The sequence below is a fragment of the Corythoichthys intestinalis genome, chromosome 5, assembly GCF_030265065.1.
Source record: "Corythoichthys intestinalis isolate RoL2023-P3 chromosome 5, ASM3026506v1, whole genome shotgun sequence".
NCBI classification, from domain to species: Eukaryota; Metazoa; Chordata; class Actinopteri; order Syngnathiformes; family Syngnathidae; genus Corythoichthys; species Corythoichthys intestinalis.
Window position 1 is genome coordinate 11453685 of NC_080399.1, and position 26763 is coordinate 11480447.

The 26763-nt window shown below is 39.8% G+C and overlaps 1 protein-coding gene across 8 annotated transcripts in view; it reads left to right on the forward strand.

Annotated features, from left to right (window-relative positions):
• The first annotated feature begins 266 nt into the window (after positions 1-266).
• The window catches only part of LOC130916723 (membrane-associated guanylate kinase, WW and PDZ domain-containing protein 2-like), a 368356-nt gene continuing 341859 nt past the window's right edge, over positions 267-26763 (forward strand). For all 8 annotated transcript variants that reach the window (XM_057837639.1, XM_057837641.1, XM_057837640.1 and 5 more), the window contains exon 1: positions 267-818. In XM_057837639.1, coding sequence (XP_057693622.1) covers positions 521-818 — 298 coding nt within the window. In that variant the 5' untranslated portion in view covers positions 267-520. The remainder of the gene's footprint in view (positions 819-26763) is intronic.

The window sequence follows — 26763 nt, forward strand, 5'->3', positions numbered from 1 at the left end:
TTTTGAATAACTGTCCACTGTAGTGATCACTGTTCCCGAAAGGGTTAAATAAGTAATAAAATCAAAATTTGCTATCAGAAAAATAATGTGAAATGAAAAGTTGCTTGCTGCTGGTGGGTGCCTCCCTCCCCACCAGGGTGGGAGTGGAAGCGGCGCCCCTGGCAGGCCGAGTAGTGGGAGTGTTGTGTCCCCTCCCCTCCCCTCCCCTTCCGACGACCGAACCAGAACCATTCATCTCTCCCCTCCTTCGGCTTTCACATCCGGGTTACGCGCCAGTGTTTGTCTCCTGCGTCTGTGTGTCTGGACCGCGGAATCGTTTCCCCACCACCCCCGAATCGCCGCGACGTGTCGCAGCCTCTCGCCCGACTCGTCGCCTCGCAGAGCGGACACAGCTCCCGGCGTGAGTCGGTGATGTCGCCCAGCTGCGGCGAGTCGCACTGAGGCGGGCATGAGGCGGTGTTGTTGCTGGTGGTGAGAGTAGCCAGCCAGTCTGCGGTGAACCGAGTTGCCCCTCGTAACCATGTCGAAAAGCCTCAAGAAGAAGAACCACTGGACCAACAAAGTCCACGAAGCGGTTATCAGCCGCGGCAAGGACGGCGAACTGGGCTTCGAGCTGAAGGGGGGCGCCGAGCTCGGCCAGTTCCCCTACTTGGGCGAGGTGAAAACGGGGAAGGGGCTCGTCCAGAGCGGCAAGCTGGCCGAGGATGAGCTGCTCCTGGAGGTCAACGACATGCCCGTGGCCGGCCTCACCAGCCGGGACGTGCTGGCCGTCATCAAACACTGCAAGGACCCGGTCCGCTTCAAATGTGTCAAACAAGGTGAGCCAGCAGCGACGTATTTACTTGGATTTACGTTCCGTGCGCGCGCGTGTGTGAATCTCAGCGATTTTTGCCATTTCCACACTTTTACTGTCGATTAATGAGCTGTGTGACAAGAGGATAATTTCGAGTTTTAGTAAGGGGGAGTTTTAAAGCACAAACAGATGCTAACTGGGCCTGTTTGCCGTGGGCTCCAGAACCGGAACCAGTAGTAGTAGTAACCGTGGTTGTGGAGATCACAGCCCGGAGGGGGCGTGTCCGTCTCCGGCTTGGTGCTGGCCGTGCTTCGGATGGATGGCATTTTTTTTTTTTTTTGCAAACAGACGGACTGACAGACACATTGCTGGCTGTTGCACACATAAAGCTGTCTAATTAGCCAGGGGCTTGGTTCTTATTGATTGTTGTTGCTGTAGTTAATGTGGCTTGAAGCAGTGAAATCCCAAATGTAACGGATAAACACTATCAGATGGATGGAAGGATGGACATATAAATGGAAAGATGGGTAGATACAGTTAACTTATTCAGCTGTCCAATCCATTTGAACTGGGATGGTTGGCGTTGAGTGATCATGTTCCAGTGCTGTTGACGGCGATAGAAAGTCAAACTGGATTGGATGTTTATAGCCGTCAACCGTAAGGTTGTGACAATATATGGTGATATTTCTTGATGCTTTATATCCCATTAGAATTGACATATTGTTTTTATAAAGGTGCTACTGTTTAATGAAGGAACCAACAGGTTGCTCCTGAAATTTTCTTCTACAAAAGTGTCTGTTAAGTAAGGCACTCATTTGTTTCCAAGAATGTTGCAATAATAGAGTTGCTGTATTTATTTACAGAAATGTCGCACAAGAAAATTCTGTTTGTGAGGAAGACAATAGTTTTTAAAGAGATCCATGGATAGAAAGACTTGTAGTTCTTAAAAGATAAACTTTATTATGAGTTAAAATAATTTGATATTAAAACCCCTCTTGTGGTTTTCGTTTTTATACAATTTGTAAAATTAGTTTAACTAGTAGGCCGCCATTCTTGTTGATGTCGCTGGGCGGTGATTTCACTGACTTATGCAGCTGGGCTTCCAGATTATAATTCTAGCGACATAAACATGTCATCTCTTCAAACCTTTCAATTTAAACCCGAGAAGAACATTAATGAGCTTGACAGCACAGTTGATTTTTTTCCAAAATCGAGCAGCAAAAGCGATATGAACAAGAAAGACGGGATGAGACGAGACGAGAATATGACAAAACAGGTGTTCGGTCAAAATGCTACACCGGCGAAACGTCGTACAAGAGGCAAATTTAACACCCAAATTACTACCGTGCGCTTAAGGCTTTTGTTTGGATGCTTACAGACAGAACATAGTAAAGATGCCTTAAGAAAATACTTAAAGAGTAATATCAAATAAGGGTGGTTTAAATATGCTATGTGACTAATTTGGTCAACAGATCAACAATCTGCTTTAAAGCTACCACAAGAAAACTCAATGCTTAAAAGTATGAGAGGGAAACAAATGCAAAAAGTGTTTTGAGGCCATAAAAATGTAATAAAAGACTCAATAAAAACACAAATAGTTAATACTTGCGGCTTTTAACCGATGTGCGCATATGTTGGACGTCTCTCCGCGTAGAAGGAATTGCAGAACACCGGTAGTGTTTGTCTAGTGACAGTGACAAACTACGTCATAACCCCGAGCGTCCATTGCGTGCATAAAACATGGCGCCCTCCGTAGGTCAAAACATGTACTAAATATTATAGATTTTTAAATCAATGGCATTTTTTAATTTGTTTCTAATAACGTATTTTAGTAAAAGAACAATTGTGGCTCATTAGAGCTTACAAGTCTTTAAATCCGAGGTTCTCTTTAACAGATTTTCTGCAAGAGTACAAAAACTGTTTATATTTTGTCAGTTAGAACTAGCTTGGTCTTCCGGACCTAGGTATCGGTAACACTGGTCTTTAAATACTTCAGAGATAAAAATGGCTAAATTGTACTTGCTGTAGTGACATGGATTGGACAATAAAATATTTTAGTGCTGGTTGGCTAAAGTATTCAAGTTATTAATTGTTAGTTATGATAACAATACATTGGTGTAATTATAGAATCAGTTTTAGTTGTTGCTACATTTCACATGAGATTGATATATCGGTTGTGTACAACTGCTTATGAAATGTGTCTACATTAAAGGGCAACTGAAGAGCTTTTCTGATTTCGGTGCAATTTTACGAATATAAACTTTGGATGAGTTCGTCAAAACAACCGTGTCATTTTTAACATGTAACTGCGAGGAAAATTTGTGTTTATTTTATTTTATTTATTTATTTTTTTTGCAGTCAGTTAACTCATTCACTCCCAGCCATTTTCACCGGAGCAAGGTCTTTCACTCCCGGCTGTTTTACTGGATTTTGACTGATTTTGCAAGGCCCACAGAAAATTTTGTGCTATTGCTATATGAACATGGAACCCACCAAAAGAAAGATTAGACTCTCTTCTTTCAGCAGAAAAAAAAGTTAGTTCATATCATTTTCCATTGTTTAGAAATCAGTATTAGAAAATAGCTTAGTTTGAGCAATTTTCCAATTTCTGATGAAAAAACTGAGAAATTGAGCATTTTGTGAAAGCACACATTTCAAACATTGACTTATACACAGCTATTTTTTGCTTTAGTTACATCCCAAACATCTGAATAATGTCTACCTTTTACAAAATAAGACAAACAACAAGACAAATAAGGCTTTTGATAGCTAAGTAACAATTTATTTACACATAACTAACTGAAAGATGTCGCTGTTCTGGCCGCGACAGCCGGTTAAACTTTTCCCTCATCGCCGTCTGTCTCATAAAGATGAATTTTTTTGAGTCTCTGCGGGCTCTGCTCACGAGCAGCACGGACTCAAAGGCATCGTCCGCTGCACTAGTGGTCCCGGTTGTTCTGCTCGGTCGTCCAGTGCCTGGCATCCCGGTCGTCCTTACCGGTTGTTCTGCTCGATCGTCCGCCGCCTGGCATCCATTCGGTCGTCTTGGCTTGGCCGTTCGTTGCCGTTGAATCGGGTTGCGGCTCTTACCAAATGCGCTACTGCCCTCCAGGGGCAGCTTTGTGCTTTGGAGCTAAATTGAATCACGACCCAGAGATGTCTTTTTTGAAAAAAAAAAACAAAAAACGTAAAAGACGTATAAATCTGTCTTTGGGACTCTGAAACAATGAAAAATAGAACGTATTCATACGCTTTTGGGAGCAAATGAGTTAATAGTCCCTTCTCAAACCCAGAAGTGTGACGTAAATTCCCGAACGCAACAGAAGACTATCCTCAAAGAGCATAGCAGCAGCAGCAACGATATCAATGATATTTCCACTGAAAGTAACCATTCACGATCACTATTTTGTGACACTAACAATGGCAAAGGCTCCAAGGAAAGATTATCTATAAATAATCCCTACATGTTTGAACCTGAGGCGTCAGATGACGCCGATTTACTCGGCACATCAGACGTTGGTGATGACGCCGGCTGGGAGCTCGACACTTCTCGAAAGGAAGAGTGGTAAACATCTAGCATTATGATTTCTCTCTGAACCTTTCTTTCCCCAGTCATTCTGTGATGTAATTATCAGTAATTGCAAAAACAGATGAGTTGTTATATAAATCTCGTAATAAATGTATCAAATTGACATTAGCATTTTGCTTGTAGACCAGTGTAATTAATGTATTGCCATATCTTGAGTAGACATGTGTCGATTAATGGTTTCAAGGTATAGAGTGGTATGAAACCGTCAAGGTTTCAAAACCGCAAAACTTTCTGTCCCATACCGTCCCTAAGGTATTAGCTATTTTTTATGTCCCAAAATATGAATGGAGAAATCCCTCGCTTGCAGCTGTAAGGCTCAACCCTCCCTCACCGGTTGCTGGTAAATGTCAGTGAGTCAGCTGTGCTACACGATGGCTGGAGGAGGCGAATCTCCTAAACCTTTTCCCCCATTGAAGAAAACGAAATTGCTTGTATGGAAATACTTCGGCTCCAGAAAAGTTACAGATGGCCGCAGCTTGAAGGAGGCGGGCCAACCGAGATGTAAAACATGTTTTTGTAGGGTGGCTGCCGAGGAGGCAACATCTCCAATATGATTTCGCATTTATACAAAATTAGGATTAGGTAAACACTAGGGGTGCAACGGTTCAGTTAGCCCACGGTTCGGTTTGAACCTTGGTTTTGAGATCACGGTTTCAGTTCGGTTTCGGTTTGCATTTTTTTTTTTTTTTTTAAACTGCCTTTATTTTGCTTTTAAGAAAATGAAATAAACACTTAAAATGTAAAAATGTTCGACTGTTAAAATGCCTCTCAGCTCTTTGGCTAGTTTAGTGACTGACTACTGAAATATACACACAGTAACAAAGTAGCAAAGTAACTGGTGTTACCTTTCATGTTTTTGTTTTTTTTCTCCATTTTTTTCTCAAAAAAAAAAAAAACAAAACATGGTAACCTTTGCTATGTTTGGAGGTCTTTTAATGTTCTGAATCAACCGTTAAAGTTGATAAAATTGCTCCCGTTTTTACATTAGTTCCCTTCTGTCTACTTTTGACATGTGAAACTTTTAAAACTGTTTCATCATTTAAAGATAGATTCAAGTCAAGATTTTGCCGATTTAGGAGTATTCTAGATAAAAAGTTACTTAGGTTCACTAGGAAGGTTCACTACAACAGAGCCTTTCTGAGAAGTTTACTGCTCTAAAATGTTGTTAGCTGTTTACTAACGCTAGTACCGAGTCTGCCATTTCGCATGTAGTTCTATGTGCACGAGATATCTAGGCGTAGGTTGTAGGCTGTCGGCTACAGTCAGGAAATATTGGAGCCACCTAGCCTAGCATCGCGTTTGCTACAGCGTCACAACAAACGCTCTTCCCTCTCCGTGTCTCTGACTTTCTCGCGTCATTCAACCAACGTATTAACGAACGGAGGAAAAAAAACGTAATCCACGAAAAAATGTACAGAATTTGAACGTAACGTACGGCGTACACATTTAAAAATCAGTGCTCACTTGTACAAATTACGCCGAGACCGTACAACTTGACAGGTATGAATTATAGTGGACCGTCACAGTTAGGTAGTAGCACTTTGTAGCACGGGACGTCCAACTATCAGTGGTCAGGGCAAAACTATGTGCTTTAGCGAAGTCATCTTCGATGGCTTTGCGTGCCATTTCATAAATTCGGGGAATACGTTGTTGGAGAAATATGTCCGCGAGGGAACAATGTAACGCGGGTCAAGTGTTGCAAATAAATTAACGAAGCCCGCCGTGTGTTTTCACTGGTGTCATCTCCGGGGTTGTCCTGCTCTGAGAAAGTGATATCTGTGGGTGATGCCGGCTGAGGTGCCGGAGTCATGTTATAAAAGTGTTGCCTATAGCATAGGGAACAAGCGCTGAGCAATGCTTGCAAATTGTTTTGTTTTTTTTGTTTCAATATTTTCTCTCCCTCCTATTTTCTCTCCCACCGCATTGTAGTCCACGGGGAAACCGAAATGTTGCCACACCGCAGATTTGAAAGAAGCCAGTGCTTCCTCAAAATTCTGTCTCTCCTCTCCTCCGCTCGCCATAGCTTTTTGTTTTCTTTCTTGTTTCACTTTCACTTCGGTCGTAAGCGAGAGAGGGCGTTACTCGGCTTCTATTACACAGGTGCTTGACAGCGATCGGACATTTACTTGAGGCGGGGCGGGAATTTCTCCACAGCGGTGCTTCACGTAGCACACAGAGCTCGACCAATTCATTCCACAAGCGTTCGGAAAACATTTATTGCAAAACCGAAAAGGCGCGGTTCATAATGGCGTATTGAACCGTACGGGGCGAACCGTACGGTTCGGCTTTGAACCACAAACCGTTGCACTCCTAGTAAACACTGCCATGAACATTTCCAAGCAGCTACGCGAGTTACCGAAAGGACTCCATTATTTAGAATGTTTTTTTATTTATTTATTTATTTTAACTTAACATTATACTTATGTTCCAATTTGCTAATGTTTTGAAAAATCCTGTTCAATGGAATTTTTTTTTTTTTTTCACACCCAAACATCTCAAAATAACACATTTTAGAGCTGTAATTGCAATACCGTGAAATCTTGATATTTTGGCTTAAGTTTATCATACCGTCAGAATATCATACCGGCACATGCCTAATCTTGAGCTAGTTGTTATTATGAGCCACGTATCGTATGGTGAGGTACCCAGAGGTTCCCACCCCTAGTTAATGGTATCCACTAAGTTAATTAATGAAATAACAATAAATCGGTTACAACAGTGTGGAAGATTCTTCTGTTTACTTAAACAACGCCAGTACGAAAACATGCTAGCTGCCATGAGAAGCTAACATTAAGATGGCATCATGCAAGAGCGATAATATCTGAAGTATTGAAGTATTTTACAATACCTTTGGATTTGCTTTCTTTTCCTCAATGAATTGTCGTGGTACTGGATCGGTACTCCATATCGGCAGATCTTCAAAATAAGGAGACTCGAGCTCGAGTGTGAAAATATGCGATCGGGACAACCCATATATTGATGGCTAAATCGAAGGATGATAACTGGGTAGCTAAATGATGGAGGCATAGAGAAGGGATGCGTAGATGGTTGGATATTCAAATGGATAGATACAGTGGGCCAAATAAGTATTTAGTCAACCACCAATTGTGCAAGTTCTTCTACTTGAAAAGATTAGAGAGGCCTGTAATTGTCAACATGGGCAAACCTCAACCATGAGAGACAGAATGTGGGAAAAAAAAACAGAAAATCACATTGTCTGATTTTTAAAGAATTTATTTCCAAATTAGAGTGGAAAATAAGTATTTGGTCACCTACAAACAAGCAAGATTTCTGGTTGTCAAAGAGGTCTAACTTCTTCTAATGAGGTCTAACGAGGCTCCACTTGTTAACTGTATTAATGGCACCTGTTTTAACTCATTATCGGTAAAAATGACACCTGTCCACAACTTCAGTCAGTCACACTCGGAACTTCACTATGGCCAAGACGAAAGAGCTGTCGAAGGACACCAGAGACAAAATTGTAGACCTGCACCAGGCTGGGAAGACTGAATCTGCAATAGGTAAAACGCTTGGTGTAAAGAAATCAACTGTGGGAGCAATTATTAGAAAATGGAAGACATACAAGACCACTGATAATCTCCCTCGATCTGGGGCTCCAAGAAAGATCTCACCCCGTGGCGTCAAAATGATAACAAGAACGGTGAGCAATAATCCCAGGACCACACGGGGGGACCAAGTGAATGACATACAGAGAGCTGGGATCACAGTAACCAAGTCAGGAACACAGTGTGCCGCCAGGGACTCAAATCCTGCACTGCAGACGTGTCCCCCTGCTGAAGAAAGTATGTGTCCAGGCCTGTCTGCGGTTCGTTAGAGAGCATTAGATGATCCAGAAGAGGACTGGGAGAATGTGTTATGGTCAGATAAAACCAAAATAGAACTTTTTGGTAGAAACACAGGTTCTGATGTTTGGAGGAGAAAGAATACTGAATTGCATCCGAAGAACACCATACCCACTGTGAAGCACGGGGGTGGAAACATCATGCTTTGGGGCTGTTTTTCTGCAAAGGGACCAGGACGACTGATCTGTGTAAAGGAAAGATTGAATGGGGCCAATTATCGAGAGATTTTGCGTGAAAATCTCCTTCCATCAGTAAGGGCATTGAAGATGAGACGTGGCTGGGTCTTTCAGCATGACAATGATCCCAAACGCACAGCCAGGGCAACAAAGGAGTGGCTTCATAAGAAGCATTTCAAGGTCCTGGAGTGGCCGAGCCAGTCTCCAGATCTCAGCCCCATAGAAAATCTGTGGAGGGAGTTGAAAGTCCATGTTGCCCAGCGACATCCCCAAAACATCACTGCTCTAGAGGAGATCTGCATGGAGGAATGGGCCAAAATACCAGCAAGAGTGTGTGAAAAGCTTGTGAAGAGTTACAAAAAACGTTTGGCCTCCGTTATTGCCAGCAAAGGGTACATAACAAAGTATTGAGATGAACTTTTGGTATTGACCAAATACTTATTTTCCACAATGATTTGCAATAAATTCTTTAAAAATCAAACAATGTGATTTTCTGGTTTTTTTTTCCACATTCTGTCTCTCATGGTTGAGGTTTACCCATGTTGACAATTACAGGCCTCTAATATTTTCATGTGGGAGAACCTGCACAATTAGTGGTTGACTAAATACTTATTTGCCCCACTGTATATAAATGGACAGATGAAGATATTAATAGGTGGAAGTATCGATAAATAGATTCATTGGTTGATGGATGGGTAAACGGACCTGTAGATGGTTTTCCAAGGCGTCATAGCTGTGTTTGTTATATTGGAATGCTTTGGCTCAGTCAAAAATGTTTAAGAAAGTGATGAAAATGTAAAATATATGCATGAATTGGAAACATTGTCATGGAAAATGTGGAAAAATGGAAACTATGGGACTTTTGGCAATGCAATAAATGGCTCCCAAGTTGAGCAGAAGAGTTAGAATGAGAAACTTTTTATTGAATGTGTCGTTGAATAGTTTTTTTCATGTGCGGAAAGTGAAGAATATTTGGAATGTGGAATGAATTTTGCAACTCATTTTAAGTGTGAATGGTTTGAATTGGTTGAGATATATTAAAATAATAGAATGTTCTGGAATGTACGGAAATATCAGTGTGCAGAAATGCATACTCTTCTGTATGTGTGAACTGTGAAAATCTTGAACCTTCAAACAATTACTACCACGTTGACAAAAAAATTCAATCCAACTTTTAGTGGCTGTCACTTGAGAATGACAATTCCAATTGTTTTGTGCCCGTGTAGTTGCGAGAAAGGCGCCACAAGCTCCAAACAGGACTTAAAGTACGTTTTAGTGTTGACCGTGGTGAAGATGTTTCCTCTACTGCAGCATGAAAGCAACATTCCGACAGCGTCTTGTTTTCTGGGACACGAGAAAAGCACAAATCAAACACTCGGGTTGGTTATTTTTGGAGCGAGGCGAGGATTTGCCTTCCCGAGCTGTTTGCGCCGCTCGCCTCCATGTGATTGATTATTGAGTTGGAGCTGTTGACAGGGCGAGCGGCCTGCTGCGCACCAAGGGGTTAAATGCTAATGCGCATCTTTCTCACACAGGTTCATTTTCTCCTCCCACTTCTTCTCTTATCCACTTAAACACGATGTGTTTATAACTCAAATCCTTACACCATCGGTGGTCTTCTACTCACCGGGCTCTTTTTCTACAACGTCCTGACACCATCCTGTTTGAACGGATTTTCTCGAGACACTTCTGTAGGTGTAACTAAGCTGTAACTTTCAAAACTGCATTTTACTAAAAAAATTCAGTGAAAGGTAAAACTCCACAAATACATAATATTGATAATTCCCCCATTCCCCCCACCGAAATAAAAAGTTTCACGGTACCACGGTATTTTAATTATAGCTCTAAAATGTGTTATTTCGAGGGAAAAAAATCCATTGAACAGGATTTTTAAATTTTTCACAACATATTTGCAAATTGGAATATTAACATGAATATAATGTTAAAATAGATAAATAAAATAACAAAAAATAACTGAAATATTTTATATAAAATCGAAATAGAACTTACAGACTAAATCCGCAGCCACAGCTCAAGTTGCTAAACATTAAAACGAAAATAATTATTCCCCCCCCAAAAAAGAACAAAATACTACAATGTACAGTACTATATATATATATGTGTATATGTGTGTATATATATATGTATATGTGTATATATGTATATGTGTATATATATATGTGTGTATGTATATATATATGTGTGTGTATATATATGTGTGTATATATGTATATGTATATATGTGTGTGTATATATGTATATGTATATATGTATGTGTATATATATATATATGTATGTGTGTATTAGGGCTGCAGCTATCGAATATTTTAGTAATCGAGTAATCGACTGAAAATTCTATCGATTAATCGAGTAATCGGATAAAACAAATATATTTTTAGGTGAAGAGCAATTATAAATATACATGAGAAAACAAGACATTTCATTTAATCTTGAACCATTTTCAGTCAATCAATGTCTTTATTTTCGATGTATATTGTTGAAAACAGCCAACAATTGCATCTCAGATGTAACTAGAATTAAAAAAAAAAAAAAAAGACAAATTCACTGCTTTCACTCAAAAAACCTTTAGATCTTATTTTAAAAAAAATATATATATACCTAAAAATGCCATTACGCTTGATAACACACATCACTTAAAAGTTAGGATTTTTTCCCACGTGTTTCAATTGAATTTCTATTTGTGTCAAGCCATTTTTAAGTTCTAGTTAAGTTTTACGCTACTCTAAAATGTAAGTCCTGATAGGATTTTGAGTTTTTGCAGTGTTCAAAATAAATGTATGATACATGTGCAGTATGTTGAATGTATATATCCGTCTTGTGTCTTTCCATTCCAACAATAATTTACAGAAAAATATGGCATATTTTAGAGATGTTTTGAATTGCGATTAATTGCGATTAATTACGACAAATTTTTAAGCTGTAATTGTTTGACAGCCCTAATATATATATATATATATAACTTTTGCCTTCTTTGATGAGGGGCCGGGGTCAGTTTGTGACAGAAAAGGTGTGACGATTGCAGGAGTGCATAAATGTAAAAATGGATTGTTTTTCAGAAAGCCACAATCAAATAACTCTTTCTGGATTCTTCACGGAACAAAAGTAAATAAAATAAAAATAATAATTGTAAAAATTATTATTTTTATTTTATTTACTTTTGTTCCGTGAAAATAATAATTTTTACAGATTGGATGTGACTTTTTTTTTTTTTTTTAAATTCAGGCAAAGTGATGCACTTTAAGTCTTTTCTATACTTATTTGTAAATTGGGCTATATATTTTTTCTTTAATATTAAAAAGTACACAATGTTATGCAGAGGTGTACTTATAATAATAATTTATAGGCAAATGATACAATTTACAGTGGCGGCAGATTTGGGGGGGCGCGAAACGTTTAGGTCTTCCTGAGGGGAGTTGTAACAGAAAATAATTGAGAACCACCGAATTGGATGAAGGTCTCCAGAGTCGGTCTTGGCAAGCCGCCTAGGATCGGTTTAAAGGCACAGCTGATAAGCTGGAATTGGATGCAGGTATGGCGTTTGGAAGTCATCCCACATCTCTGTAACAAAACAATTTGACCAGCAACAGAATGTGACAAATCATGCCAGTCTTCATAGTAGCTTTGCTTGCTAGCTAGCACATTCTCCCAGTCCAGCCCAATAGCATCATCATCCCCAGTGTGCATAGCGCGCGTTAAACATGGCGCCCTCCGTAGGTCAAAACATGTAATAATATTATAGATTTTTAAATCATTGGCAATAAAATATGTTTTTCTAAAAACATATTTCAGTAAAAGAGAACAATTGTGGCTTATTAGCGTCTACAAGTCTTTAAGTCTGACGTTCCCTTTAAAAATCAAATATCATATTCATACGTCGATACTTTTCGATACTTTTGACAACCCTATTGCTCGTTATGATATACAGTAGTCTAAACACATTTTTAAAAATAATACTGTACCTCCCAAAACCAAGCGTTGTACCTCAGGCAAAAGAGTAGGCGGTTATTGAGCCAAAAAGTTTGGAGGAAGTGCAGATTGGGGCAGATCCAGGACTTTGATTAAATTTTTCTTTGCCAAAATGCTAGTTTGATGCCCTTGAGCAAGATTCTCAGCTTGTGTCTTTGTGTCGTGTTGTGTCGTGTGTGTAACATAAGCTTAGGCGGCCTAGTGGAAATGGAGTTTTTCCCTTCAGTGATTATGACTAGGGTGCTAAATATAAAATAAATCTAATAGAATGTCAAGGCTGAAGCTTGGGGACACTTCTATGGCTAATCAAAATAGCTATGACTTGATCTACCGTGAATATAGAGTTATAGTAAAAGATCACAATTATTCTTTTCATATAGCCTGACGGCGAGTATTTGTAATCCATTACATTCCACCACTACGCTACAGATGGAGATGGTGCGAAGGAGCCGGCGAGAGCGTGAATATACACCACCTGGGATATTTTTAACACCGGCGATGCTTATCTGTACATTGAAGAAGGAACAAAGAATTGATTTTAACGTCCGCTTTTTTAATTGGAAAATAGCTGTGTTTAACATGGAAAAAGCTGCAAACGATGAAGATGTAAATGAAATTCCATGAAAAGTAATTTAAAACAGCTACCTTGCTTCGCTCTTTGTTTTGTCGCAAATAGCTCCAGCGTTATAAATAAAGTCTGGGCTATTTTAGGTTTTCATTATTCAGATTATTCTCGGACCTTTCATTGACAAACGCAGTTGCCTTCCTAGCAATCAACATTTCGCAGTACAGTAGTCAGTGGTATGTCCAATTAATCTGTGTGCAGTCGTGTGATAGGCGACTAATCACTGATTATTTTTCTAAGGAGCCACCTAATTGGCTCTTGTATAAATCACTTGTTATTTACTGTCATAGTACTCTGCTATACATTTTAGATGCGAATATGTATTGGAGCTAGGGCTGTCAAACGATTAAAATTTTTAATCGAGTTAATCACAGCTTAAAAATTAATTATTCGCTATTCAAACCATCTCTAAAATACGCCATATTTTTCTGTAAATTATTGTTGGAATGGAAAGATAAGACACAAGACGGACATAAACATTCAAGATACTGTACATAAGTACTGTATTTGTTTATTATAACAATAAATCCACAAGATGGCATTAACATTATTAACATTCTTTCTGTTAAAGGGATCCACGGATAGAAAGACTTGTAGTTCTTAAAAGATAAATTTGAGTACAAGTTATAGTAATTTTATATTAAAACCCCTCTTAATGTTTTCGTTTTAATAAAATTTGTATCTAGCCAAGGCAAAGTCGGAGTAAGTTTTATGTGTATTTTGCATCGCTATTTTGATAGGGAATGCCAGTTCTCTTTGCATTGAGCGCTTTTCTTTTTGTGAACATTATTTTTTTGAGAGATAGTAATATTATTTTTGTTGTGCTTTCAATAAATGATACTGTAGCGACTTAACTGTTCCGCCCAACTGCATGAAGTTGGGCAACCATGACTGTTAGTGGTGGCTGCAAATGGTATACAGTATGTTCTGCGTTGGGTTCAATTAGGCGTGTTAAGAAAAAGAATGTCTCCCGCTCCGCCCAAATGCATGATGGGAAGTTGGGCAACCATGACTGTCAGTGGTGGCTGCAAATGGTATACAGCAGGGTTCATTAAATCCTAACCTCGGTGCCACTTTTCCTGTCGTGTTTTCCATGTCTCCCTCCTCCAACACACCTGAATCAAAATAATCAGGATCATTTTCAGGCTTCTGGAGAGGTTGCTGATGACATAATCATTTCATTCAGGTGTGTTAGGTTAGAGAGACGTGGAAAACACGACAGGAAAAGTGGCACCGAGGTCCGGATTTAGTGAACCCTGGTATACAGTATGTCCTGCGTTGTGTTGAATTAGGCGTGTTAAGAAAAAGAATGTCTCCTGCTCCGCCCAAATGCATGATGGGAAGTTGGGCAACCATGACTGTCAGTGGTGCCTGCAAATGGTATATAGTATGTTCTGCGTTTTATTCAATTAGGCGTGTTAAGAAAAAGAACGTCTCCTGCTCTGCCCAAATGCATGATGGGAAGTTGGGCAACCATGATTGTCAGTGGTGGCTGCCAAACATTTAGCCAATAAAAGACGCGGTCCAATGAATGCCTGTGTCCACTTGCATTTCTCTGCATTTTCGCTCTCAATGTGATAAAACGTCGTAATTGTAAACTGCTTGAGACAACGCATGAACAAGTCATTCCGTGCATGCGTTAATTGCGTCAAATATCTTAACGTGATTAATTTTAAAAAATTAATCAATTTTAAAAAATATATTTTTTTAATAAATTAATTATAAAAATTAATTAGTTAACGCGATAAATTTGACTGCCCTAATTGGAACCAAAATGTATGTGCTGAGAAAAGTTTTATGTAAGTGTACTATTATGTAACTTTGTAACTGTATCATTGATTTGCAAAACAAAAGCATTTTACCTTTGTTAATTAATAAATTATTAGTATATGCTGTATTTTTCGGACTACAAGCCGCTACTGTTTATTCGCCGTTTGTACCCTGCGGCTTTTATAAGGAAGCGGCTTATATATGTATTTTCTTTTTTTTGAAAAGCGTCTTCATATTTTCGTGTTAAAAATAATAACATTAGATAATTCAACATATTTTAAAAAATGGCTTTCCAAATTTTGCCCTGACATATCTCTCAGACGCTACACAAGCACTGATAAAGCCTCCCAGAAGCTCGTCAGACTTACTCAAAAACTCAGGATTTTAGAGATGAATATGGCTTCATCGCATACTATATGCTGCTACAAAAAAAAACAATATTAAATGGATGAGCATTCACTATTTGCTACGACAAAAGAACACGATGCTAGCGTTGATTAGCCGTTTTCTAGCACTGTCAATGGCTCTGAAATAATGAGCATTCACAGCCAGTCCCCCTGGTTTAAATGAATTGGACGTCTATCGCCGTCAATGGAAGGCAATGAGTTAAATCCTATGGGGGGGAAAACATCTTTAGAATGTTACTTGGAACTGTGTGTATTCAGTTTTCATTCATTTTAATATTGTATTTTGAAATGTAATAGTCACTTACCTTACAAAGGGGTAAAGGTCTTAAGTGTCTCCTTTGGAATCGTTGTCCACTGTCCTTGAAAGGGTTAAGACGCACAAAAAAGAGGATTTGGGCAAATTTTACGTCCGCAATTTCTCTAAACGATGAATTGAACTCTCAAAGTAGTTGATAATTCATTTGAAAATGGATTACCATTTTTTTCGGACTATAAGTCGCACCAGCCATAAAATGCCTAACGAAGAGGAAAAAAACTTATATAAGTTACAGTGGCCAAGAGGTGTCAGGCGAAATGCAAAGTCCAAACACTTTGCAAAAAGAAAAAGCACGAACCCTAATTGCAAACGCTTTGCAAAAGAAAAAAAGCACGAATGCAAACGGCCACAACACGATCCCCACTTCCTAAAGCGCGATTGCAAATTGGCAAAACCACGAAACCCCAATTGCCACAACACGACAGCAAATGGCTCGCAGCACGAATGCAAATTGCCACAACACAATCCCCAATTCCTAAAGCGCGATTTGCAAATTGGCAAAAGCACAAACGCCAATTGCCACAACACGACAGTATATGGCTCGCAGCACGACTGCAAAAGGCTCGCAAGACAATTGCAAAGACGATGACCCAGAAGTTAAATAAATAATAAATAAGATGACTCTTTGCTATATGTGCTTTGTGACCATCTCTACGGGCCTCCATAAAGTTGCCCCCCCCATCAGACGCAAATTTATATAAAAATGATGTTAATCGTTTGTGCTGCAACGGTTTTGTAGATACAGTATTATGCTTGTATTGAGATATTAATTTCGAGTGGGGACGTCACTCGTAGCTTTTTCTTAGCTTAGCTCCCGCAGCTAATGGAGGGTACCAACTCTCTCAATAACATAGGGGTGTCCTAACAACTAGCACGAACAGAGCACTGAAAAATTCAGGTTCATTTTGCTGTAAATTGGGGGGCTTGAGATATTAATTTTGAGTGATGACATCCAGGGGTTAATTTGTGCCGGAACATGTTCCGGTGTTCTGCCAAAATAATCTACATCGGCGAAACGTCCTACATTAGTCGAATTTGACACCTAAAGTACTACCGTGCGCTCTAAACTCGTTTTGTTTAGATGCATACAGGAATAAGGTACTAGAAAAATGCCTGCAGAAAATACTTAAATGTAGTTATATCAAATAAGGACGGTTTAAACACGCTACGTGACTAATGTGGTCAACTGCTTCAAAGCTAACACATAAAAACACAATGGTTAAAAGTATGAGAGGGTAATACATGCAAAAAGTATCTTTGAGGCTGTGAAAAGGTTCTAAATAACTAAATAAAAACAAAAATAATGAGTAATGGCCGCCTCTAACCGATGTGCGCATGCGTGTGAATGCATGCGCAAGCGCCCTGAGCATTGTGTAAGACGTTTCGCCGCCTTTAATGCTGACGCCCTCTTTAGTACATAACGCCACGACTTGCAGTAGTTAAAGCACGGAGCACACATTGAATAACACTGGAAACCAACCACCACTCTAAAGTCATGGTTGCCCAAACTTTTCATCGAGCATTTGGGCTTAACAGAAAACAGTTGCTTTAAATTGTAACACTTGCTAGGTGAAAGCTTGGCAGCGAAAATAACACAGGAACCTTGACGCTTTTTACCCCCTCATTTTATTCTTCTTTCCGCCACCCTAATACAAAACAAACAACCAAGTCACTGGCGGGCGGCTATGCAGTCCACCAATCGGAGCGTCGTGCTGGCGCACCAATAAGAGCCCATAATATTATATAAAAAAGTTATTTTTATTTTTATTTTTTTAAAATTCATTAAAAAAAAATGTGCATAAATTCATTTACAGAAAAAAATCCCAAGAATTGTATGCTGTTTATTAAAAAAAAAAAAAAAAAAAAAATCGTCATTTGAAAGAGTGGGAGATTTGGTGATGATAAATTACGCCCCTCCCCGACATAAAAAAAAAAACAAAAACGGTGGCATCTGGAAAGCACGCAGCCAGGAATCGGATTAAACATTATTTCAACATGCCAAAAAAGCAATTGAATTTACAGTTTTTCTTTCAAAAAAAGGAAGATTCAAAACGAGTCAAAAAAGCCACAGCCGGCGAACAGGGAAGCTGCAGCAAACATGCTAACAGTGAGAAGCAGGTGCAGCAGGAGGCTAGTGCCGCAGCAGGTAGCCAGGTTCACGGGGAGCCAGCCAAGCAGAAGGCTACTACCGTGGCAGCAGCTGGTCAGGTTCAGCGCCACCCGGATTCGGGACCAGCTACAGCGCCAGCAGTCAGCCAGGTGAACCACCAAGAGCCGGAACAACAGGCCTGTACCCTGGCATCAGCTAGCCCGGTAAAGCAGCTGAAGCGAAAGGCGGGAACCGCCACATCCTCTCGCTCAAAGGAAGGTGCAGAAGGAGAGGAGAGTGCACTGAGCGGAGAAGAAAGCACGACATCCTCCAGCGACGGGGTTTGGACAGCAGCTCAGTTGAAGGTGAAGCAGACTTACTACCCCTGGCTTCTTATGGGAAATTCGGGTTTGGGTTGTACAATTTGTAAGGCGGTGGGAACTTTGGGGCCAGAGAAGACGGGGGGGATGAAACTAGCCAAAGAATGGCTTTCAAGCACAGTGGTTGGTCTTTAATACCCGCGTGCCAGGTCGGGTCGGGCTGGATTTTTTAGACCCATCTTACCGCTCCACACAACACGGAGCGTAGTGAGGGTCAGGAGAAAAAAAGGCTGCGTTCAGTGTTACCGGACCAGACCGGTAAATGTGGTTATGTGGGCAATTGCCCGTGCTGTGCAGAGAAAAGCCAAAATAATTGTAAATTGTTGTCATAGCATTTATACCATGGATATTATCTGAAATTGAGGCTTGTAAGTCCCACAGTATGGCAAGTGGGCATTTGCGTGTTGTTTTTGACAGCAGTTTTTGCCTGTGTTCCGGGACCTGTGCGTGTCTAGTCATCCCTGCGCTGTCATATGTACTTTGCGTTCCGGCACCTTATGATTTACAAATTAAGCACTGATGACGTCCCTATAAACCCCTCATTTACTGCAAAATGGTTCCGAATTGTTGCCATTCGTTTGTGGTAGTTGTTAGGACACCCCTCTGTTATTGAGAGAGTTGGTACGCTTCATTAAAATAACAGAGGGAGAGAGTTGGTACTTGGGGTGCAACGGTTGAGTTAGCCCACGGTTCGGTTTGAACCTCGGTTTTGGGATCATGGTTTCGGTTTGCTTTTTTTTTTTTTTTTTTTAAACTGCCTCTATTTTGCTTTTTAAAAAATGAAATAAACACTTAAAATGTAAACATTTTCGACTGTTAAAATGCCTCTTAGCTCTTTGGCTAGTGTAGTAACTGGCTACTGAAATGCACACACAGTCGTAAAAAAGTTACTTGGCAAAGTAACTGGTGATACCTTTCATGTTTGTTTGTTTTTTTCATTAAAAAAAAACAAAAAACATAGTAAACTTTGCTATGTTTGGAGGTCATTTAATGTTGTAAATCAACCGTTAAAGTTGATAAAATTGCTCCCGTTTTTGTATTAGTTCCCTTCTGTCTACTTTCAACATGTGAAAATTTTAAAACTGTTTCATCCTTTAAAGATAGACTCAAATCAAGATTTTGCCGATTTAGAAGTATTTTAGATAAAAAATGGCTTAGGTTCGCTCGGAAGGTTTACTACAACAGAGCCTTTTTGAGCAGTTTACTGCTCTAAAATGGCGGCTGTTTACTAACGCTACCGAGTCTGTCATTTCGCATGTAGTTCTATATGCATGCGATATCTAGGCGTAGATTGTATTCTGTCTGCTACAGTTAGGAAATATTGGAGCCACCTAGCCTAGCATCGCGTTTGCTACAGCGTCTCAACAAACACTCTTCCCTCTCCGTGTCTGACTTTTTCTCGCGTCATTCAACCAAGGTATTAACGAACATTGTCTCGTTGCAGAAACGGTGACCAAATCCGAACGGATGAAAAAAAAAACAAAAAACATAATGCACGAAAAACGTGCAGATTTTGAACGTAACGTACGGTGTACACATTTAAAAATCAGTGCTCACTTGTACAAATTACGACGAGACCGTACAACTTGACAGGTATGAATTATAGTGGACCGTCACAGTTAGGTAGTAGCACACTGTAGCACGGGACGTCCAACTATCAGTGGTCAGGGCGAAACCATGTGCTTTAGTGAAATCATCTTCGATGGCTTTGCGTGCCATTTCATAAATGTCGGGGATTACGTTGTTGGAAAAATATGTCCGCGAGGGAACAATGTAACGCGGGTCAAGCGTTGCAAATAAATTAACGAAGCCTGCCGTGTGTCTTCACTGGTGTCATCTTTGGGGTTTTCCTGCCCTGAGAAAGTGATATCTGTGGGTGATGCAGGCTGAGGTGCCGGAGTCCTGTTATAAAAGTGTTGCCATTACCATGGGTAACAAGCACCGAGCAATGCTTGCATTTTTTTTCTCAATATTTTCTCTCCTTGCGCATTGTAGTCCACGGGGAAACCAAAATGTTACCACACCGCAGATTTGAAAGAAGCCGGTGCTTCCTCAAAATTTGGTCTCTCCACCGCTCGCCATAGCTATTTCTTTCTTGTTTCACTTTCACTTCGCTCGTAAGTGAGAGAGGGCGTTACTCGGCTTCTATTACACAGGCGCTTGACAGCGATCCGACATTTACTTGCGGGGTGGGAATTTCTTCACAGCGGTGCTTCACGTCACACACAGGCACACAGAGCTCGACCAATTCATTCCACAAGCGTTCGGAATACATTAATTGCAAAACCGAAAAGGCGCGGTTCATAATGGTGTATTGAACCGTACAGGGCGAATCGAACGGTTCGGTTTTGAACCGCAAACCGTTGCACCGCTAATGGTACGCTCCATTAACATAACATAACAGAGGGGTGTCCTAACAAGTAGCACAAACGAATGGCACAAATTCGGAACCGTTTTGCAGTTAATGAGGGGTTTAGAGGGACGTCATCACTCGAAATTAATATCTCAATTTACCGCAAAATAGACCCGAATTTTTTTGTGCTCTGTTCATGTTAGTTGTTAGGAAACCCATCTGTTATTGAGAGAGTTGGTACGCTCCATTAGCTGCGGGAGCTAAGCTAAGACAAAGCTACAAGTGACGTCCCCACTCGAAATTAATATCTCAATTAAAGCATAATACTGTATCTACAAAACCGTTGCAGCACAAACGATTAACATCATTTTTATATAAATTTGCGTCTGATGGAGGGGGGCAACTTTGCGGAGGCCCGTAGAGATGGTCACAAAGCGCATATAGAGAAGAGTCGTCTTATTTATTTTTATTTTTATTTATTTTTTTAACTTCTGGGTCATCGTCTTTGCAATGGTCTTGCGAGCCTTTTGCGGTCATGCTGCGAACCATTTGCTGTCGTGTTGTGCCAACTGGCGTTCGTGCTTTTGCCAATTTGCGATCGCGCTTTAGGAATTGGGGATTGTGTTGTGGCAATTTGCATTCATGCTGCGAGCCATTTGCTGCCGTGTTGTGGCAATTGGGGTTCGTGCTTTTGCCAATTTGCGATTGCGCTTTAGGAATTGGGGATCGTGTTGTGGCAGTTTGCATTCGTGCTTTTTTTCTTTTGCAAAGCGTTTGCAATTAGGGTTCGTGCTTTTTCTATTCGCAAAGTGTTTGGACTTTGCATTTCGCCTGACACCTCTCGGCCACCGTTATAAGTCTCACCGCAGTATAAGTCGCATTTTTGGGGGAAATTTACTTGATAAAATCCAACACATAGAACAGATATGTCAACATGAAAGGCAATTTAAGATAAATCTACAATAGAGAACAACATGCTGAATAAGTGTACAGTATGATAATGTTACATGATGCACGAACAACGAAATGTGAACGTAGCCGGTTTGTTAACGTAACATAGCTATTAAGAGTAACTATAGCATAAAGAAGATGCTAACAAGTCTACCAAACCATCAGTGTCACTCCAAAACACCAAAATAACATGTGAAATGATACAATAATGTGTTCATAATTTCACACATAAGTCGCTCCTGAGTATAAGTTGCACACCCATCCAAACTATGAAAAAAAAAAACTGCGACTTATAGTCCGAAAATACGGTAGTTGTCATTTCTTCCAATAATCGAGGCACCCTTAGTGCAGGAAAGGTGCAATGAATGACAAATCATCTGTTTGCCTGCAGCAGTAAATGGACAATCCATCAAGCTGAATATGAAGGATATGAAATAAAAGTTCAAATGTCTTTTCATATCTTTCCAAGGCCTTGTAGATGTGATAGAAGGACAGATGGAAGTGAAGGGAGGCCACCTTCCTTTCCCTCCCCTCCCCTTCCCTTTTCACTCTGGTGATGCGATGCAGTCCCAGAGAATCAGTGCAGAACATTCCGTCGGCTCTGTCGGTATTAATAACCCACGAGCTACGAGAGGATGGTTTTATTTCCAACAAAAAAATAAAAATGAAATAAGTCAAAGCTTCAATTGTCGCGGCTCGGCCCGTGGGATCAAGCTCCAAATCTGAGGCAGCCGGCCTGCGAGCGAACGACCAACTGGTCCAGTTGAGAGAATTGGGTCAACGCAAGTGTCAACACTGCTGTGATGGCCGTCATGTGCTTTCGAGATGGCTATTAAAGTGAATGTAAAGTACCCGGGGAAATAAGTTGGTCATCACTTGTGTAATTTTCTTTTGTACTATATTAAATATCGTGTTTAATACTGAAAGAGGTCAAGGATGGATGTATAGTCATACTATAGTATATCATGTAGTGTGGAAAAATCAGCGAAGAGGCTGTAAAATGGCTGGTTCGGCTGAAGAAACGTTCTGCAATGAAATCCGGTTATGTACAGATTTATTTCTGCCTATTGCTCGGTTTAACACCTTGATGCCTGAATTTACAGTGTATCCATTCCGTAATTTTCGGACTATAAGCCGCTACTTTTGTCCTTCATTTTGAATCCTGCTGTTTAATAGTCCAGTGCAGCTTATTTGTTGATTTATTTGGGTCAATAGGTCACACTTTATTTTACAGCGGCGGCATAAGACTGTCATAAGACCGTCTTAACTATGACATGACACAAGGGCTGCAGCTATCGAATATTTTAGTAATCGACTGAAAATTCTATCGATTAATCGAGTAATCGGATAAAACATACTGTATATTTTTAGGTGAAGAGCAATTATTAATATACATGAGAAAACAAGACATTTCATCTAATATTGAACCATTTTTGGTCAATCAATGTCTTTATTTTTGATGTTCCATGTTGAAAACAGCCAACAATTGCATCTCAGACTAATTCACTGCTTTCACTCAAAAAACGTTTAGATCTTATAAAATATTAGGGCTGTCAAACGATTAAAAATTTTAATCGAGTAAAATACAGCTTAAAAAATAATTAATCGTAATTAATCGCAAGTAATCGCAATTCGAACCATCTATAAAATATGCCATATTTTTCTGTAAATCATTGTTGGAATGGAAAGATAAGACAAGATGGATATATATATTCAACATGTGGTACATAAGGACTGTATTTGTTTATCATAACAATAAATCAACAAGACGGCATTAACATTATTAACATTCTGTTAAAGCGATCCATGAACTATAAAGACAAGTTATAGAAATTTTATATTAAAACCCCTCTTAATGTTTTCGTTTTAATAAAATTTGTAAAATTTTAAATCAAAAAATAAACTAGTAGCCTGCCATTGTTGAAGTCAATAATTACTTACACAATGCTCATGGGTTCTGAAGCCTATGAAATCAGTCGCACCCAAGCGCCAGCAGAGGGCGGCAAAACTCCATAAAACACAAGTAAGCGTTTCACTGTACTGTCATTTAAATCTGTCTGAGCGGGGCATCTGCGTTAATTACGTCAAATATTTTAACGTGATTCATTAAAAAAGATTAACGCCCGCTAACGCGATAATTTTGACAGCCCTATAAAATATATATATATATCTTACGTAAAAATGCCATTACGCTTGATAACACACATCACTTAAAAGTTAGGATTTTTTCCCACGTGTTTCAATTGAATTTCTATTTGTGTCAAGCTATTTTTAAGTTCTAGTTAAGTTTTAAGTTAGTCTAAACTGTAAGTCCTGATAGGGTTTTGAGTTTTTGCAGTGTTCAAAATAAATGTATGATACAGGGTGTAATGGAGCACATTAGGGACCAGTGCTACTTGGGGTTTTATCCAGCAATGACTACTGAGATAAAATTGATAGTTAGCATCATTAAGTTTTTATTTTACACCCTCATCACTCCACAGCGCTATGTTATGTTAAAGCCTGTATGTAAGACACGTTAGCCACGCATCGACAGTGGTCATAATTAATAGAAACCTAGCCCTCTGCAGGGCTAACATTATGTGAGCGAGTGACAGTAACGTTAATCTTATTTATTAGCACTTAGTGCTCTTTATTAGTGCTTAGCGCACCACTGCTTTAAGATGGCGGCTGTTTACTAATGCCACTGACTATGTCATTTTGCATCTAGTTCAACAACATACATGTGATATTTATGAGACGCATCAGATGCTACCAGCTACCGTCGTAGCATCATGCGGGCTAGTTTTTAGCAACGTCGGCGTCGTTTGTTGTCGGCTGCGGTAAGGTTTTTTGTTGTTGTTGTTGCTTTTTCCCCTACGCACGTGACATCAGCGCGTTGTCCATTAAAAGTAGTCCGAGCATAACGTGGTGCTTAGAGCTGTCAAAATTGAACGATTACTCGAGGTGAATAAAATTACTCGGATCAGTTTTTAACTCGAGTTGCTCGAGTATTTGTTTCAGCTCTACATGACACTATCATGGGCATTACTGACTGCTCATGACAGATGTCATTAAGTGTCATCTGGCAAATTATGCCATGAACTTCATTTATATCCAGCTTGGATCTTTTTTATCCATTCAAAAGTGAGATGATTTGCTGGGTAACACTAAATGACATGTGTTATAAGCATTCATTAATGCTCATGACAGTGTTATGACATAATTATGATTGTCTAATGACAGTCTTATGGCGCCACTGTCAAATAACGTGTTACTAAACACCATAACTAGCAATTAATGAAACAACTGGATAGGGATGGCAATTGATACGATTTTTATGATTCTGATTCCATTATTGATATTGCTTAACGATTCGATTTTTTATTGATTCTCTTGTCGATTCTAATTTGGGGAAAAAGAAAAACATTTTGATTGGCATCGAGTTAGTTTAATCAGAAGTCACAACCTTACAAACTCAGTTTAATCAGAAGTCACAACCTTACAAACTCATAACGAGGTCAAAAGAGGCCCAAAGCCTCAATGTTAACTGTGGCAATAAGTGGCAAATGCACAAGAATGTGTAACATTTTACTGAAACATTTTTTTAATAAATATAAAAAATATTGGTATATATTGGCATATAGGTCATTGTTCTGCCTTTGGCAATATGTGTTAAGCAGGTTTCCCCAAACCTTTTCCTGTGAGGGCCACATAACTTTTCCCTTCGGGGTCAGTTTGAAACAGAAAAACTGTGACGATTGCAGGAGTGCCTAAATGTAAAAAAATTATTGCTTTTCAGAAAGCCACAATCAAATAACCCTTTCTGGATTCTTCACGGAACAAAAGTAAATAAAATAAAAATAATAATATAATATAATAATAATAAATAACAATAACACTATTAATTAAATAGATAATAACCAAATAACCCTCGCTGAGTTCCTCACAGAAAAAGGCCAGGAAATAAATAACACTATTGAGTAAAAAAAAAAAAAAAATTCAAAATGCTCTCTGGTATTGTTCAGAGGGCCGGACCAAATGTGGAGGTGGGCCGTATCCGGCCCGCGGGCCGTAGTTTGGGGACCCATGTGTTAAAGTGTATTATTTACCATTATATTGAAATGCATGCCTTTTAGTTTTTATGGTGCTTTCACGCTCAAGTGGGGGTGCCCTTGCTCTTCCTCACGCGAAGAAGAACGCGCTCACGTGAAGAAAAGGGCGCTTACACGCGAAGAAGTGCCGCATCCAAGCGAGTGAGCTAGTTAGTGAGGGAGGGGAAACACTGCTACGAGCCTACGTTGTTAATGTTTGTAAAATATCTACAGCGGCAACGCCTGTATGTATCATCTTTTGTGTTGTTATTGTGTGTTTCCACTCGCGATCGGACACTTAAATCCAGTTGTGTAGAGGTTTGAAAGATGTGCTAATGCTCGCGAACGCATGCTAACCATTTGTGTTATTATTGTATTAGCAGCTATTCATAGCTGATTTACGTTGATGCAAACCTGTTTGTTATTGGGTACGAAATTGATTTGTTTCATTTATATTTTTAGTTTCACTCTTCAAGTGATGGTGTCATAACGACGGCTGAATAAAGTCAGCATATTATACCAACGTCTTCTGCATTGTCATTTGGGAGTTTAGCCCGCTGTATAACCAGGACTTGAGACTTCTTGAGACGTCTTGGTGAGGACAGTACAGTTTATTCCCTCCCGACGCAGTTATCTCTACCTTGCAATGACTGCAAGTCGCTTTGTTGTAATTTTTCCTTGTGAAGTGAAGACACACTTTCGAGCGTTTGAACCTACGTGGTGTCATTGTTTACGGCTGCAATGCTTGCGCTAAACCATCGTAACCTTTTATTTTCACCCTCTTTCCTGTTGAAGTGTAGCCAAACTTTGGAGCGAGTGGTTCTTGGCGCCATGCTAGTTTGATGCGTCTGGAAAACAAGACACGTCACGACGCAATATGCGTTGTTAGGAATCGTTAAAGGGATTGTTAAGGCTTTTTCATTGTGATGTCGAGGCCTCGAAACACTAGGAACCGGTTCGGAATTGGAATCGGATTTCGATTCCCATCCCTACAACTGGAACAGTAACTGAAGAAATACTGATTGTTATTTACATCTGTAGCGCTGCAATGCATGTTAGGAGGCATGTTGGACAACAACAGTGTTGGCAGCAGGTGGCAGCAGAGGTTGACTGTCTCCGCCAAGGTAGCAGTGATGGCCAAATGACGCTTCTCGAAATTATGAAGCTTTGCAGCCAATCGGGTCAAAGCTTCATGGTGGTTCATTTGATCTTGTCCTATGGTCTTTTGGTGTAAATATCCCTTAATACATTGAGCACAGCTGTGGCCTATAGTCCAGTGCGGTTTATCTATGAACAAATGCCGTTGTCGTGCCAAATTTGTTGGGTAGCGGCTTATAGTCTGATGCGCCTTCTAGTGCGAAAATTACAGTAAGTCCATGAAAACAATAATG